A 16746-nucleotide genomic window follows, 5' to 3' on the forward strand; every position below is an offset into this window, starting at 1 on the left:
TCAAAATCCTTTTGAATTTTGGCGCTCTTTTTTCTCTGCATAGTGTTGATATGGCAACTAGTAAATACCGTAAATTTAGTTATGCTAGCATGTGTGGAAAATTTGAACCACGTGTGTTACAATTAACCCCGCGTTAGGTTGTGCCCCGCTCACCCCTACTACAAGATCTTTGTCCCTGCATCACTCAGTGTGCAACCCATGTTGCAGTTTTCAAACACTACAGTTTTAGCTACTGATATATAGATTGTTTTTTCAGTTTAAACAGCTGGCAATTTGTATTGAAGGGATTATTCGTGATGGATCAGAGCTGAGTTCTAATTAATTTCACGTAACAAAATTCATTTAAAAAAAAAATCTCTGTGTCAATACTCTCATAATCCCGAATTGATCAAATAACTGTTATAATTAAAAAGAAAATAAAAATAATCAAAAGGTGTTTTTTTTTTAATACTTCATTAAATAATCAGATAATCAGAGAGTCATCTTAAAAAATGAACTTGCTTTATATTATAAATAGATTTTTGTTGATTTAGATCAGGGGTGCCTAAACTCAGTCCTGGAGGGCCGGTTTTCTGCATCATTTAGTTCCAACTTGCCTCAACACACTGTCATGTTAGAGATGAGGTCAGGGTCCAAATGCAGGTAGGGAATTTATTAGTTAAACAGAACACAAACAAAAGGCCAACACGGCACAAACACGACTGGAATTACCAAATAAAAAGACCTGAAAACACGATGTAGGAGACAGGATCCGGGAACACAGAGACAGACATTAGAAGACAATGCAGCCAGGATGAGGAGTGGGAGATGAGAAACTTTATAGTCCGTGATAATTGTGAACAGCTGTGGGTGAAACGAGTGTCATGATCACAAGACAGGTGTGTACAATCAGGGGAGTGAAGTGCGGGAGGAAGGGAAACAGCGACCTACGGAGGAGGAAGGAAAAGCTCGCAACCCAGAGTCATGACAGTACCCCTCCTCTAAGGAACGGCTCCCAGACGTTCCACTACGACCGAAAAAAAAAAATCTGGAGGGAGGAGGAACGGGGGAAATGGTGAACCAGGGGGAGGGATGGTGGGCTAGGTCCGTGTAATGACAGCAGGCCCGGAGACGAAGGTTCCGGGAATCTGGACGAGACCAGCGTAGAGCTTGGGAGCTCGGGCAGGGCGTGACCGGACTCAGAAAAAACGTGAGCGGGCACCGCCGCCAGAGAAACGTCAGCGGGCACCGCCACCAGAGGTACATGAGCGGTTGCCACCGCATCGAGCACAGAGTGAGCGGTCACCGCCGCTTCAGGAACAGAGTGAGCGGTCGCCACCGCGTTGAGAACAGAGTGAGCGGTCACCGCTGCCTCGGGAGCATCGTGAGCGGTCGCCTCTGCAACAGGAATAGAGTGAGCGGTCCCCGCCGCTTCAGGCACAGAGTGAGCGGTCACCGCTGCCTCGGGAGCATCGTGAGCGGTCGCCTCTGCAACAGGTATAGAGTGAGCGGTCCCCGCCGCTTCAGGCACAGAGTGAGCGGTCACCGCCACCTCGGGAGCATCGTGAGCGGTCGCCTCTGCATCAGGAATAGAGTGAGCGGTCCCCGCCGCTTCAGGCACAGAGTGAGCGGTCACCGCCACCTCGGGAGCATCGTGAGCGGTCACCTCTGCATCAGGAATAGAGTGAGCGGTCCCCGCCGCTTCAGGCACAGAGTGAGCGGTCACCGCCACCTCGGGAGCATCGTGAGCGGTCGCCTCTGCATCAGGAATAGAGTGAGCGGTCCCCGCCGCTTCAGGCACAGAGTGAGCAGTCACCGCCACCTCGGGAGCATCGTGAGCGGTCGCCTCTGCATCAGGAATAGAGTGAGCGGTCCCCGCCGCTTCAGGCACAGAGTGTGCGGTCACCGCCACCTCGGGAGCATCGTGAGCGGTCGCCTCTGCATCAGGAATAGAGTGAGCGGTCCCCGCCGCTTCAGGCACAGAGTGTGCGGTCACCGCCACCTCGGGAGCATCGTGAGCGGTCGCCTCTGCATCAGGAATAGAGTGAGCGGTCACCGCCGCTTCGGGCACAGAGTGTGCGGTCACTGCCGCCTCGGGAGCATTGTGAGCGGTCGCCTCTGCATCAGGAATAGAGTGAGCGGTCACCGCCGCATCGGAAACATCGTGAGCGGATGCCGCCGCTTCGGAAGTGCCGTGAGCGCGCTTCGGCGCGGCTGCCATCTCGCGAAGGAGCGCCTCCGCCATCGCCATAAAGCGGATGCGCTCATGCACAGCCACCGCTCCGTAAGCGTCCATCGCCGCCAGATGAATGTGAACGGCTCCATCGAATAGGGCACAGCCCCCTCAAAAAAAAATCTCCCCGCTGGACACATAAGGCTGGCTGCATTCTGTCACGTTAGAAATGAGGTCAGGGTCCAAATGCAGGTGAGGAATTTATTAGTTAAACAGAACACAAACAAAAGGCCAACACGGCACAAACACGACTGGAATTACCAGATAAACAGAACTGAAAATACGATCTAGGAGACAGGATCCGGGAACACAGAGACAGACATTAGAAGACAATGCAGCCAGGATGAGGAGTGGGAGATGAGAAACTTTATAGTCCGTGATAATTGTGAACAGCTGTGGGTGAAACAAGTGTCATAATCACAAGACAGGTGTGTACAATCAGAGGAGTGAAGTGCGGGAGGAAGGGAAACAGCAACCTCCGGAGGAGGAGGGAAAAGCTCAAATAGCTCATGACACTCACCTACTGGGAAGTTTCTAGTATGTCTAGTAAGAGCTTGATTAGCTGGTTCAGGTGTGTCTAATTGGAGTTGGAGCTAGAGCCCTGCGCGGGACTGTTTTCTTCATCCCGCTCCCGCCCGCGCCCGCCGAATTTCTGACCATTACCGCCCGCTCCCGCAACGTGTGTGTTACACTCCCGCCCGCTCCCGCAATATGTATGTCCACTCCCGCTCACACCCGCAAAACTCTGAGAATTTATTCCCGCACGATAATAGAAATGCATTGATTTTGCCTCTTCTCCCGTCCCGCAGGGGAAAAAAACGTATTTGTATTGCTGTTATTAAAGAGATTCATGTTTGTTTCTTTCCCTGGCCTGCATGTATTCTGACACACTGGTAGGGAATAGTAGCCTGAGCTATCGGGGACATCTAAAACGCTTAGGCTACCGACTTCAAGTACTTTTTTTCACGTAATCGCCGTATGCAGCCAGAGGAGGGAGCACCGCGCCACTCATTACAACACACAGACTAATCCAGCGCGTTGTGCCGTAGACAGGCCGTTAGAAGTACAGAACAGATTTGCATCGGGCGAGGGAAGAGGGAGGGCACTAAGGAGCAACACAAACAACGGGAAAAAGGCGAGTGGACGGAAGAAAACTGGACAGGTTTTCCCGAAACCCCCTCTCGAAATCCCCCTGCAAAACAAGTTAAGCTGTCCAATGAATGGAGTTGCACTTTAACTTTTTGGAATACCTTCGTATCCTGAAAACGAAGTAAGTGCAAGACTTTTTTCCTCACTAACGCAAAGCGAGCTGAGCATCCCGATCCGGCAGTGCTTTTTTTAGCCGCCCATTCCCGCCCGCAGCAAAGTTCAAACCGCCCGCTCCCGCGAGATTTGCGTTGGGTCCCAATCCCAATGCGGCCCTCTTTGGAGCCAAATTCTGCAGGAAAACCAGCCCTCCAGGACCGAGGTTTTTTTTTTTTTGTTAATTACAGTTAAAATGCCATTTTTTTTCAATGGTTACAGGAAAACTATCACTCATAATTTGTCATTTACACAGTTATAGAGACAATCTTTTTATACTTTATTTTTAAGCATCTATTATTTCCAAAACATTTTTATTTATAATTTGAGCCTTAACCTTAAACACTAAACAAAAAAATCAATCACCAAAGCTTTAAACTACACTAGAGTTCTTGTCATGATCTGCACAGAGACACGAAGGCTGCAGATAAAAATGCAGCTCTTTATTGGACGCCAAAATTAACCTGGCGACGGTCACATGGTACAGCTGTCACTGGTCCAAGTCGTAACTTTCAGAACATTCCGATTTCACAAGTTGTAATTACAAGTTCAGGAGCATGTGAGGGCTTTGCTGTCGATAGAGTTGCTATAGAAACACATAATTCAGATAGAGTAGAATGTCACATGCTGTCGTCTCAGAATAACGGCATGGCGTGAATGAAAGCAACAAGAAAGTAACAAGACGCAGGCAAATGCAATCAGTAAACAAGAGTCAGGGCGAAGGATTATTGGGAATGTTTGTGAGGAAGTAAAAAAATCTGGGGTGGAGTACCCTCTGGAAGAGCTCATGAAAACACTCTGCTGGTGATACTGACACTTCTGTTCATTGAATTCTGATGATGACATTTCTTTTGCTGTTGACCTTAAAACAGATCTCATTTTAGTTATCAAGCACAAAACTAAAAATAGATCCAACTTCTGTCTCAGAGGTATATTCTGATGCATTCATGTGCTGAACACAGTCACTCCATGCATTGGTGTAAGTCTGCTCTCCTGCATCCAAACTAATGGACTCCTGTCTGTTTTCTTCAAACTTGAAGTTTTCTGGGTAACAACGGGATCCTGCATGTAAAGCCCATGCAGCTACCTCAGATGAATTTCAAAGTATTCAAACAAGCTGTTTAAGGTCTCCAACATGTTTCTCCAACATTGATTTATACACAAAATAGTTTTTGAAGGTCACTGGTTCTCTCCCACAATGAGCCTCATAAAAAAAAAAAAATTGTCATCTCTTTTCTGGACTCTTTGATGTATAAATGTATAATAATCAACATGAATTATAAGTGAAATGCAGTGTGTAATTTTTAATGTAAAAAAAACAGCTAGTACCTAAAATTAGATTTCACTGGAACTATTCACAAAAATTGATCCTGTATATAAAGGGCCAGCCACACTATACTAGACGTGTAACAAATGGAGAACAGCATGGCTTTTTAGCTAAATTAAAATAATGAAACCTTAAAGGGATATGTCACCCAATATTAAAATTCTGTTATCATTTACTCACCGTAAAGTAAAGATTGAAAACAATCAAATAGCATAAGATAGCAGGTTAATTTAATTTCAAGGCTAATAGTTATTAATAATTTCAAAATGGTTATATGGAAGTTTCAGAAGCTTAAAATCTAGCAATATATCAATTTATAACCTCCCCTAGAATTTAAACCGTAGAACAGTTGTCAGATACATTTTAAAATAATATTATAATGTCAGATTTAATGTATTTTCATACAATATGCTCTAGTCAATAGATGCCTCAAATAAAATCACTTAGTTCTGACTGAGCAGCAGTCAAACGATCCAAGCGAGCTCGCAGGTCTTTGCGTCTTTTGCTGACATCTGTGTCCTCAAAGAGGAGCTCACTCACATTTGCCCCATCTAATAAACCTAAAATGTCAGTACACAAAAGCTGAGAAGTTTGCTTCAGTATAAAAAGGGAGATCATCATAGGCAGTTGGTCTGCCATCCGCTGCACTACAATCTGAATGAAAACAAGGACATATGAGATATTAAGTTACTTCCACACACCACAAGCACTGCATTGCAATTTGTTACTGAAACTTAACCAACCTCATAATGCGACTCCAGCATATGACTGTACTTGCACTTTTTGTCAAACATAGGTAACTGTTCTTCTGAAAACTTGTCATTGGCAATCTCACTTAGGATCTTTAGGAAGATGGGATCTTGAGTGTAGATCAAGTTTTCCATTTCAAACTGTTCTGAGATCCTCTGCTCTGCCTTCTCTTGCTGACTTGATAGGATGTTGTTGATTTTTGCCTATAAAGACAAGTGAAGAAAGACAGAGGGAAAAAAAAACTTTGTCAAACTGGATTATAAATGGGCAATGTTTGCCATTAATTATGAGAAATATATACCTCAGTGATTTCTTGTAGGTGAGGGTAGTTCCGGAAACAGTGATGGGTCACGTCAAGTAAATGTTTACTGGTGATGTCTTCAGGAGAAATGCATAAATCAAGAAGACAAACAGCCACGAGTGTTAAACTTTTTAGAGTCATTCAGAACCAGAACATGTTTAAACACAAAGTTGTGTGATAATACCTTTCATGCTTTTGAGTAAGTCCTTGGCTGGCTTCTCAAGTTTGGCCACATGTTTCTGCAGAACAGTCTCAAACACTTTGTAGTTGCTAAAGCCAGGCAGTTCCCTCCCTCTGTTTTTCTGAGTCACCTCTTTTGAGTCGGAAACTTGTTTGGAAACCAGATGATGTCTTGGTTTACTGAATTACTGACAAGAGTGAAATCACAGTATGTTTTCTTTGAATTGAAAATATACTCACAGGATATTTTTTTACGGTTAAGATGATCATTCCACTTCTTGAATTCAGCACGAAGCTGTGCATACAAATTTTCCTCATTGATCATCTCTCCTGATGATAAGGAGTTGATCTGATCATTGAATTTTTTTAAGGTCTGTGAGAAGAAATGTAATTTGTTTTAGGATCCTGTTATGTTATCATTAAATTGCAAAAGAATAATCTATCAGGATAGTTTAAAAGAAACCCTAGACAGGGAGTTGATTTGTTAACTGAAGTTCGGGAAGAAGGGCACGCCTTAACCAATCACCTAACTTCCTGAAACATTCATACAGTGCCTTACAAGAGTATTCATACCCCTTCATTTTTTGATATGTTGCTGATATGTTAAGCTGTTTTACATTACTTTGTTCCCAATCTACACTCCAAACACCATAATGACAAAGCAAAAACTTCAAAGTTCCTAAATTTATGACAAATAAAAAACACAAATAAGTACACTGCATAAGTATGCATACCCTTAACTCAGTACTTAGCCGAAGCACCTTTACAACCTCAAGTCTTTTTGGGTATGATGCAACAAGATTTGCACATCAACATTCACCTCTCAAGCTCTGTCAGCTTGGATGGGGTCTGGCAGACATTTTCTGTCAGGGATCACCCCTGACAGCCTTGTCTGTCCTGTCTTTGTTTAGTGTTTCTCTGTCTGTGTTGTGTTTGAGCACATGGCTTTGTCTTTGTTGTTGTCTGCCATGTGCTCCTTTTGTCCTGCCCCCTTGTTTCCCGCTTCCACGCCCCCTTGTTTAGCCCTTGTTTGTCTGAGTGTCTTCACCTGTTCCCCTCGTTTGGTTCTCGTTTGTATGAGTGTTCCCAGCTGTTCCTCATGTATCCTGTCCCCTTTGTAAGCGTGCACCTTCCCTCTTTGCCAGTTTGTTGTGTATTCTATCTCTGTGTGTAAAACCGTCTACTTAACTGCTTGTCTACCATTTTATATATTGTTAACACTCTGCCAAGTTGTTTGTTTCATTCTGACTTTTCACCAGTCCAGTCCTGTCTCTTCCTGTCCTGCAGACGGTGTTCCTGGTCCGCCTCTCTGCTATGTGAGCATAACCTGAGATCTCGAGTGTGGAGTGGCTTCCACTCAGGTTCCTGTCTGGCTCTGCTGCTAACTTCCAGCTTCTAGCCATCTCTGCTCACTAGTGGACTGTCGCCTGGACTCGGTGGTCATTCTTACCTCCTGCCTGTCTTCAAGTTCCTCCTTGCCTATTGTTTGGACTGTGTTCACTCCACTCCTCACCATCTCTTGTCTCAGCCTGTTGTTCAATAAATAACCTTCACTTATCCACTCAAGGACATTCACAGAGTTGTCTATAAGCCACTCTTGATTAGGGTCATTGTTCTGTTGGAAGGTGGAACTTCTGCCCAGTCTGAGGTTCTGAATGCTATGGACTGGGTTTTCATTAAGGCTATGTCAATATTTTGGTGCATTGAGCTTTTCTTCTACTCTGAGTCCTTCAGTCCCTGCTACTGAAAAACAGCCCCACAGCATGAGGCTGCTACCAGCACACTTTACTTTTGGGATGGTTCTCTGCTGGTAATGAGCAGTGCCTGGTTTTCTTTCAAACATGATGCTTGGAATTAAGGTTCATCAGACCACAGAATCTTGTTTCTCCCAGTCTGAAGGTCCTTTAGATGCTTTGTTGCAAATTCCAAGTGTGTTTTGTGTCTTCATCGAGGAGAGGATTGAGTCTTGCCACACAGTCATAAAGCCCTGAACGTTGGAGTGTTGCAGTCATGTTTGTCCTTCTGTAAGTTTCTTGCATCTACATACAGTACAAACCAAAAGTTTGGACACATTTGAGCCAAAGTTTTTATTTTCACGACTATGGAAATTGTAAATTAACACATGTGGAATTATATACATAAAATTGTGAAACAACTGAAAATATGTCATTCTAGGTTCTTCAAAGTAGCCACCTTTTGCTTTAATTACTACTTTGCACACTCTTCGCATTCTCTTGATGAGCTTCAAAAGGTAGTCACCTGAAATGGTTTTCACTTCACAGGTGTGCCCTGTCAGGTTTAATAAGTGGGATTTCTTGCCTTATAAATGGGGTTGGGACCATCAGTTGTGTTGTGCAGAAGTGTATATATATATATATATAGTATAGTGTGTGTGTATATATAGAATTAAATATTTTATAGAATGAAATATAATTCCACATGTGTTAATTCATAGTTTTGATGCCTTCAGTGTGAATCTACAATTTTCATGGTCATGAAAATAAAGAAAACTCTTTGAATGAGAAGGTGTGTCCAAACTGTATAAGATCATGGAGCTCAACTAGAGTGAGCATCAGGTTCTTGGGCACCACTCTAGCCCAGGTCCTTGTCCATCAATTGCTCAGTTTGGCCAGGAGTCCAGCTCTAGGAAGAACTGTAGTTGTTTAAAACTTCTTCCATTAAGGGTAACAGAGACTACATGCTTCTGTGAACCTTCAATGCAACAGGCTTGATGCAATCCTGTCTCTGAACTCTACAGGCAGTTTTTTTTTTGTCTTACCTCAGGGGTTGATTTTTGCTCTGATATGCATTTTCAGCTGTTAGACCTTTTATTAAGACGCGTGTGCCTTTCCAAATAATACCCATTCAACTGAATTTGCCACAGGTTAACTTCACTCATAACATCTACAAGCAATATGAATGCTCCTGAGCAACATTTTAACTAAGGATAAGGATATGACTACTTATGCAATGGAATCATTTAATATTTTTATTTTTGATAAATTTGCAAAGATGTTAAAACTATTATGGTTTATGGACTGTACATTGATGTGGAAAAAATAAAATTTAAAGCAGTTTAATAAAAATGTTAAAAACGTTTTGTGTGTGCAAGCACACTTTTAAAACTTTGATTCCTTTTTCTTTCTTAACAACGAAATAAAGGAGGATGAGTAAATCAGAACAAATGCAGTGGACAGCTTGAACCCACTAATTCTCAGAAACAAGAAGATTTGATGTAGTCATCATCATGAAGTGATAATGTGAGATCCTACTTGAGTGAGGAATTGTTTGGCTCCTTTAGGGTCTTGTGGAGGTCCACCCTCACACTCCTTGAGCTCATTCCTCACGTCCCACAACTGCTTTTCTGTCTGTTCATTAAGATGTGGCAGTAATTTCTGGCAATGGTGGGTAAGATTTATTTTAGTAAAAGTCTCTCAATTCATCCTGCCACAATATTCATTGTACAACTAAATTCATGCTTAGCTTGAAAAGACTTCAATAGAATTGAGAAAATTAGAAACTTACTTTGATATGATGAACAAGTTCCTGAGTAAGTTTGATGGCAAGGCATTTAATAGTTGCATTATCTTCTGTCAAGAGGCATCTGTAGAAAAATAAGGCACTTTTTGGCATAACTTGATAAGGTTTTCTTTGGGCGGGGGAAAGTCATAATAGTGAGTGTCACAAAAACCTTAGTAAAAGCCATTTAAGGATCTATTAGCAGAGACAAACTGTTGCAATGGGGTCAATGCAAAGTCAGTTGTCAACTGTCATTCAGTTTAATGACAAATATGTGTTAATGTTTTTGTTTTTTTAAGTAAATAATTATGAATTTTGGGGAGTCATTACACATCATTTTACAATCTGAACTAACCTTTCCTTGTCATACAAACACCAAAATGATCAGATTTTTGGAAAGACTTATTCACTTGTTTTACTTTTTTTCTTCATGCTGGCTGTGGCATATGATGTTTGACTTTGACAAAAGCTTTAATAATAAAACATGATATCAAAGTACCAACAGTAACACAGCAAACTTGGGAACAAAAATTAAATTATATTCTCTTCCGTTTGTAACCTGAAATAATCATGGTTTTGGAAGAAATCTCTCTCCATTTGTATTGCCTCCTCCAGAGGAATTTCATCATTGATCTGCTGTTGTCCTCTACACTTCACCATGATGTAACCTTTGCGGAGAAAAATCACTTTGTTGTTGACTATTTTCAGAATCCTCTTCTCTGTTCCCTTGTCTATGAGGTCTGGCTTGGTCAAAATGGCTTTGAGAAGGAAAAACAGATATTTTGTAATATGTGTATTTGCTGACAAAAATCCTGTAAGATATTTGGTGAGATATTAGTTGTTGTGTGGTTGAGTTGCTTCAGTACCGAGAGTTCTTATGCCCTCAGGATCTACTTCTTGTGCCATTTTTAAGGCTTCTGTTGTTGCAATGTCGTTGTTACAAGGGACCAAAACCAGGTTTATAGTCTCTTGCCTCTCAATATATTTCATGATCAAACTTTTGATCTACAAGAAATAGACATAGTTTTAAGTTGATTGATATTTACTTGATATTAAATATGAAGTCCAAAATCAGATCATACCTGTTGTCCAATATCCTCTGGCTGTCCTTCTACTGGGACTCGGGCGATTCCAGGTAGATCGATCAGAGTGAGGTCACACACATCTGGTGACATGATCTCTAAAGTGATGAGCTCATCAGATATTCCTACGCCTCTTCCTGCCAGTTCATCCTGGGCTGTAACACAAGATTTGTGTAATTTTTATACTTATTCAAATATCACACTATAGCTATTAGTTTTGCAACAAGCAGTTTTACGAACCTTTTTTAACATGTTTTTCAACTAATGAAGGATCTTCAAATTCATACTTCCTCTCAATTTGAGTTGACTGTGCTGCCTGTCTGCTGGCATCAACAGGCCCTGCAACATGGTTAAAATCCAGTTGTAAGATTAATTATTTTGAGCCAACTGCAAGAAACCCCTCAGGTTAAACAGTTTTATTAATCTTGTGTGACTGTTTATAAATCCATAAATCAGTTTTCTTCTTACGGTAAGTTAAAACAGCCTTCCAGTTGACTCCTGTTTGCTTCTTCAGCCTCAGCTCTAATGGACATCTGGTGACAATTCCTATCAAACACAGATGAGTAAGCAATTAAAAGAATACTAACTGTGCAAAATTATTAAAAAAAATTAGGTACTCCTACTTGATGCAAATATCTAATTACCCAACCATCTGGTAGCAACTCACAAATAAAATGCATAAAATCACAAATGCACAGTTTTTAGATTTTGTTCAAAATGTTATTCATTTCTTTATATTTTTTATTTAATTATGAAAAAGTGTTTTAATTGTTTTAAAAAAAGAATTAATGAAGCTAGAATAACATGTTTTAGTTTACAAGCAGATACCCTGTTCTTTCTTTTAAAGTTTTTTTAATGTTTCGATATTCATTTAACAAAATATATACAAATTAATATCTAAATAGGAACAGACATAGTAGTATACTTAAAGTATGATTTGGTTCACTTAAAGAAAATGTATGAGTATACTTGCAACATTAAACTACTAAACTAGTAGTTTACTGCGACTATAATTCAAAGTGTACTAAAATGCTACAAGTATTTAATTAGTAAACTATCAATATACCTACAAGTTCCCTTTGCAGTACAAACTAACACATAGATGTAAACTAGTTGTGTACTCAAAGGTTACTACTGTTGTACGTAAAATATACTTAAAGGTGCCATAGAATGGAAAACTGTATTTACCTTGGCATGGTTAAATAAAAACAGTTCAGTACATGGACATGACATACCATGAGTCTCAAACACCACCATTTCCTCCTTCTTATATAAATCTGGTGTTTGTAAAAGACCACTGAAAAACAGGTAAATTCCAACAACACACTGACTATTACGCAATAGTCCCGATCGTTAATAGTTAAGCCCCCAACATTTGCATTGCCCAATCATTAGTAACGTCAGTACATCAGTAAAATAAGGCAAGCCACTGAAGGGACATGGTTAGCTTAATGCTAGTGGTCGCCTGTTACATTGCCGTACATAAGATTTCACTTGCTGATAATTCTGAATGATTTACAGATCCTGAGTATCACTGACAAGCATCTGAACTTGTGTGGTAAGTACATGTGTCGCTGCATTACACAGAGCCATGCATCATAATAGTGAGAGTATAATGTCGCGGATTCAAAACAGCATGTTCAACAAACCGCATATTAAAAGCGGCTAGAGCTCCGCAATTAAATATATATTTCCTCTATGTGCAAGCTACTGAGATGAGCAGCTCTGTGAAACAGCCAATCAGAGCAGAGCCCCTCATTAATATTCACAGACCTTCCAAATAAGGCAATAACAGAGCATTTCATTCTAGGGACAAATCCTAGGGTTGTAAATGGACCTGTAAAACAGTTTCTGGAGACTTTTTGCCCTTTCCTATGCCATATACCTTTTATGTAGGTATCCGAGAACAATTTAAAATATTGTTTCAATGCATTCTATGGCACCTTTAAAAGTTTACTTCTAAAAATACTAGAAAATGGGCCAATTTAGTTTCAAGGAGTATTGAAATAGTACACTTACAAGCATACTATAGTACACTGACATTTGTATACTTACTACTTTAAGTATACTTAAAATATACTTGAACTTTACATAAGTATACTTAATAAAATAAACTCGAAGTATACTTCTTTTTAGTAAGGGATACCAGCCATGTCCAAACCTGTTCTTGGAGGGCCACTGTCCTACCAAATTTAGCTTCAACCCAAAAAAACACACATGAAGCAGCTGATTACAGTCTATAGAAACATGCACGCTAGTATGTTGGAGCTGGTTGAAGCTAAATTCTCCTGGACATCATAGTAACTTAGTAATTTCTGCATAGGAGATATGTAGCAAGGAAACACTGCAGGTGTGAATGCACAATTATATTTGCTGCTACTGTTTTGCTGACATGCAACTCACACAGTGTAAGGTATCATAGCAGAGATAACAAAGAAGAGTAAAACCAGTCCTCACCACTCCCTCTTGGTAATGAAACTCCAGACAGCGCTTCCAACACAGAACTTTTTCCAGAACTCTGGTCTCCAATCACTACGATAGTTGGTAATGCCAAGTCCTTCTGAATGCCAATTGACCGCAGTTTGTCAATCAGATCAATGTATGGACGAATGCTCTCCTCTAAATGACTGTGAACCTCTCCCTTTATTTTGTGACTATAAAGATAAAAATATAGATTTTATTTGTCAGAATAAGGGTACACTTTTTATGTAAAAATATATTTTAAAAAATCAGATGTTGGTAATGTATTTATATAATCACAGTGGTCTTTTTAGGGCGCTATGCCCTTTTATCATATATTTCTGAGCACAAAACTTTGCTTGGGGTTTTCTGATAAAATTAATAAATACACGCACACTTGATAGTATATTTATTTTTCCTGGCAGTTTTAAAGAGGCAGTTTTTCCTGGCAGTTTTACTTCTGAGTCTATAATCTGTCACGTCTATTCAAATGGTCAAAAAAGGAAAGATAATAAAATACATTTTTGATGTAAAAATTTTGATAACATTGTAAGTGGACGTCAGAGAACACTGCAAATTAAAAAAAAAAAAAACAGTAAAGGTTCATGACCCCTTTAAGTTTTATGATTATGAAAACAAATTAAGCATGGAAAAACTAAATTAAAATGTTTTATTATTATACCATATGTGAAACCACAAAGCTGTCACGGAGATATGTACACAGAAGTTAAAGTATGAAGTTATCATGATTGTTATTACTTATTCTAAAGTTTGGTAAGTATAAGATACAAGAATGTACTTCTGCGATAACTCTGACTCACTGACACACTCTGAATTCACTTTAATTTTATTTACTGCTTGCTGATTATGATGATAAATATTTATTGCAAAATAAACTAACTTGCTAATTCAATTTTCAATAATAGGCAAAAAAGTATACTTACTTTTGATTTTGAGAGCTATCACTACCTTCATCATCATGCGCATTACTTTGATCTGGAGATGAGAGAGCACCTGAGCTGGACATTTTTTTGAATCTGTCTGAATTGAACATTTTCCATAAAAAGAAAAAAAGGGGGAAAAAAATATAAAAAGTTTGTCTTCCTTTTGAATGTTGCTAATACATGTAATATTTAATTTAAATTTAATAATAAATTGTGCAATTCAGGTTTCTTCTAAACAGTGTTTGTGGTGATGCTGAAGAGATATAATAAAAAGTTGGCGAACTGAATTTATAGCGTACCACACCTGTTATAAGAATGTGAATGTAAATGTGAATAGACGCAGACTGAACACGTCAGAACAAGTTCTTAATTATAACTTGTTCTGCCTGTTGCAATTGTTATGAAATGACTCACAGATGAAGAAAAAAAACAAGAAGCGCACACAGGAATCGATAGACGGAATCGAAATTTGAATTTTACAAGAAGTATCCGATTCTTGACCTTAAGTATCTGATTCTGGAGTCGATTTTCGATTCCCAATCCTATTCCTCACTAAAGCTACGCAGGTCTAACAGGTCAACTGAGGACGTCAGCTCTCCACTTTGCCCTGACTCACAGAACCAACACATACAGTGCTGCTTGAAAGTTTGTGAACCCTTTACAATTTTCTATATTTCTGCATAAATATGACCCAAAACATCATCAGATTTTCATATAAGCCCTGAAAGTAGACAAAGAGAACCCAATCAAACAAGAGAAAAATATTTTCTTTGTCATTTATTTATCAAGAAAAATGATCCAGTGTTACATAACTGTGCATTGCAAAACTATGTGATTCTTTGCTTTTCAGTGTGAACCCCTGTTGGGTTTACATGTTTTATGGGGACATTCCATAGGCGTAATGGTTTTTATACTGTACAAACTATATTTTCTATCACCCTACACCTACCCTACACCTAAACCTAGCCCTCAAAGGAGATTGTGCACACTTTTACTTCCTCAAAAAAACTCATTATGCATGATTTAAAAGCCTGTTTCCTCATGGGGACCTAAGAAATGTCCCCACAAGGTCAAAATCTACTGGTATTACTATCCTTGTGGGGACATTCGGTCAAACCATATCATCTTGACTATGCTATCTAAAAAAAAGACAGAAAACAAGTTGATCATTCAAACCGGTTCCAAATAACATGCAAATTTATATGTCAAAGAGCTCGCCAAGGACTACATGAAGCTGTATTTCTGGAATGCTTTAGTGTATTCAGTACAAACTGGTGTGTTTTATAATAACCATGACCTGAGGGTACCTGCACAGTTTCAGCACAGTGCCACCTAGTTGTCAGAAGATATGAAAAAATTGCTATTTTTGCTTAGAATTTCTGAAACATTTGGCCAAATATCACACAATGTTTTCTCTCTTTACATTCAGAGCGGCATGCCAAGTTGAATGGTACCCAATTCTCCCATGTTCGAGTCATTCTACCAAATGGGTGCCATTTGGGTCTGCAACGTTTGATGAGATGCTTAAGGCACAAAAAATGTCCTAAAGTGTGTTTTCAAAGCTTAAAATTATTAATTCAGGTGTTCTTGTTAACATGATATATAATAAAACACTATTCTTAAAAAATAACATACTATTTTGTAATTAATTTTCATTAGTACATAGCCAATTTCACATGTCGGTGTTGACCAACATGATATTTTCATCTAAAATATCACCAAATTATTTTTTTTCAAAGTTTTATTATTTTCAGCAATATATGTGTGTCCCTGTTTACATAAGATATAATTATTCAAATAAAACATTATTTTTTTTGTAAATATTTTATGATTTGCGTGTGTCCCTCAGTTTAACTTACTACCCCGTCACACTAACTTGTTTTATCTATAATTAATGTACTGTTGCTTTAAATGACATCACAAAGAGGAAGTGACATCATTTGAGCCTTACAACCACCAAGAACAAAAGTAGGCAAATACTGACATTCTTTTACATTGTTTATTTGATGTTTTTTTCATGTTAGACAGGGTCTGTCAAGCTTAACCCAACCACCCCGTCACGCAAAGTAAATAGGGAAAACTGTTTTTTATTAATTATTTTAAGTTATTAATGTAAAGAAAATCACATTTCAGATTGAATGCATGCATGCTAGGTGAGAAACTTGACCACATGGGAGTTCTGCACATGGAGTGGTAATAAATGTGATGCGATGGTTCTGCTTCCTGTTTGAATGAGAAGATGTGTGAAACTATTCTAATATAGGATTCAAATACAGGTAGGGTGACCATACAGGTGTCTTTTTTGATTGGTGCACAGCAATGCTTCAAGTCAAATGAACGAACAAACACATGCACATATTTGCATTGCTTTGATTGTTCTCTGTACATCTCACCTTCTCTTGGCAGCACCACGATTGGTTGATTCTGTACAATACCTTCATGTTATTGATCAAACTACTTTGGATGTTTTAGGCGATATTTAAATTGTGGCCAGGACATGTCCCATATGAATGACACATATGGCCACCATAAATATGGACTAATCAATTTTTAATCAGTATGTTCTGTTAACTTAACCATGTTTGGTTTTTCACTCACTATATCACTCACACACATATTACTTATCTCACTCACTATGTCACTTTCTCACAATCTCTTTCACTCACTCA

At 39.4% G+C, this 16746-nt stretch overlaps 1 protein-coding gene across 1 annotated transcript in view; it reads right to left on the reverse strand.

Moving 5' to 3' along the window:
• Positions 1-14335, reverse strand: part of LOC141301390 (uncharacterized) — a 30828-nt gene extending 16493 nt beyond the window's left edge. Inside the window, exons 1-15 of the mRNA XM_073831628.1 lie at positions 14078-14335; positions 13131-13327; positions 11142-11219; positions 10914-11012; positions 10674-10828; positions 10458-10596; positions 10151-10349; positions 9598-9676; positions 9345-9467; positions 6313-6445; positions 6077-6220; positions 5893-5969; positions 5585-5794; positions 5279-5495; positions 1346-2322 (exon numbers count right to left, since the gene is read on the reverse strand). Of these exons, the coding sequence (XP_073687729.1) occupies positions 1346-2322; positions 5279-5495; positions 5585-5794; positions 5893-5969; positions 6077-6220; positions 6313-6445; positions 9345-9467; positions 9598-9676; positions 10151-10349; positions 10458-10596; positions 10674-10828; positions 10914-11012; positions 11142-11219; positions 13131-13327; positions 14078-14187 (2937 nt within the window). The 5' untranslated portion in view covers positions 14188-14335. The remainder of the gene's footprint in view (positions 1-1345; positions 2323-5278; positions 5496-5584; positions 5795-5892; positions 5970-6076; positions 6221-6312; positions 6446-9344; positions 9468-9597; positions 9677-10150; positions 10350-10457; positions 10597-10673; positions 10829-10913; positions 11013-11141; positions 11220-13130; positions 13328-14077) is intronic.
• Positions 14336-16746: the final 2411 nt, after the last annotated feature.

Source organism: Garra rufa, chromosome 25, assembly GCF_049309525.1.
Source record: "Garra rufa chromosome 25, GarRuf1.0, whole genome shotgun sequence".
Classification (NCBI taxonomy): domain Eukaryota; kingdom Metazoa; phylum Chordata; class Actinopteri; order Cypriniformes; family Cyprinidae; genus Garra; species Garra rufa.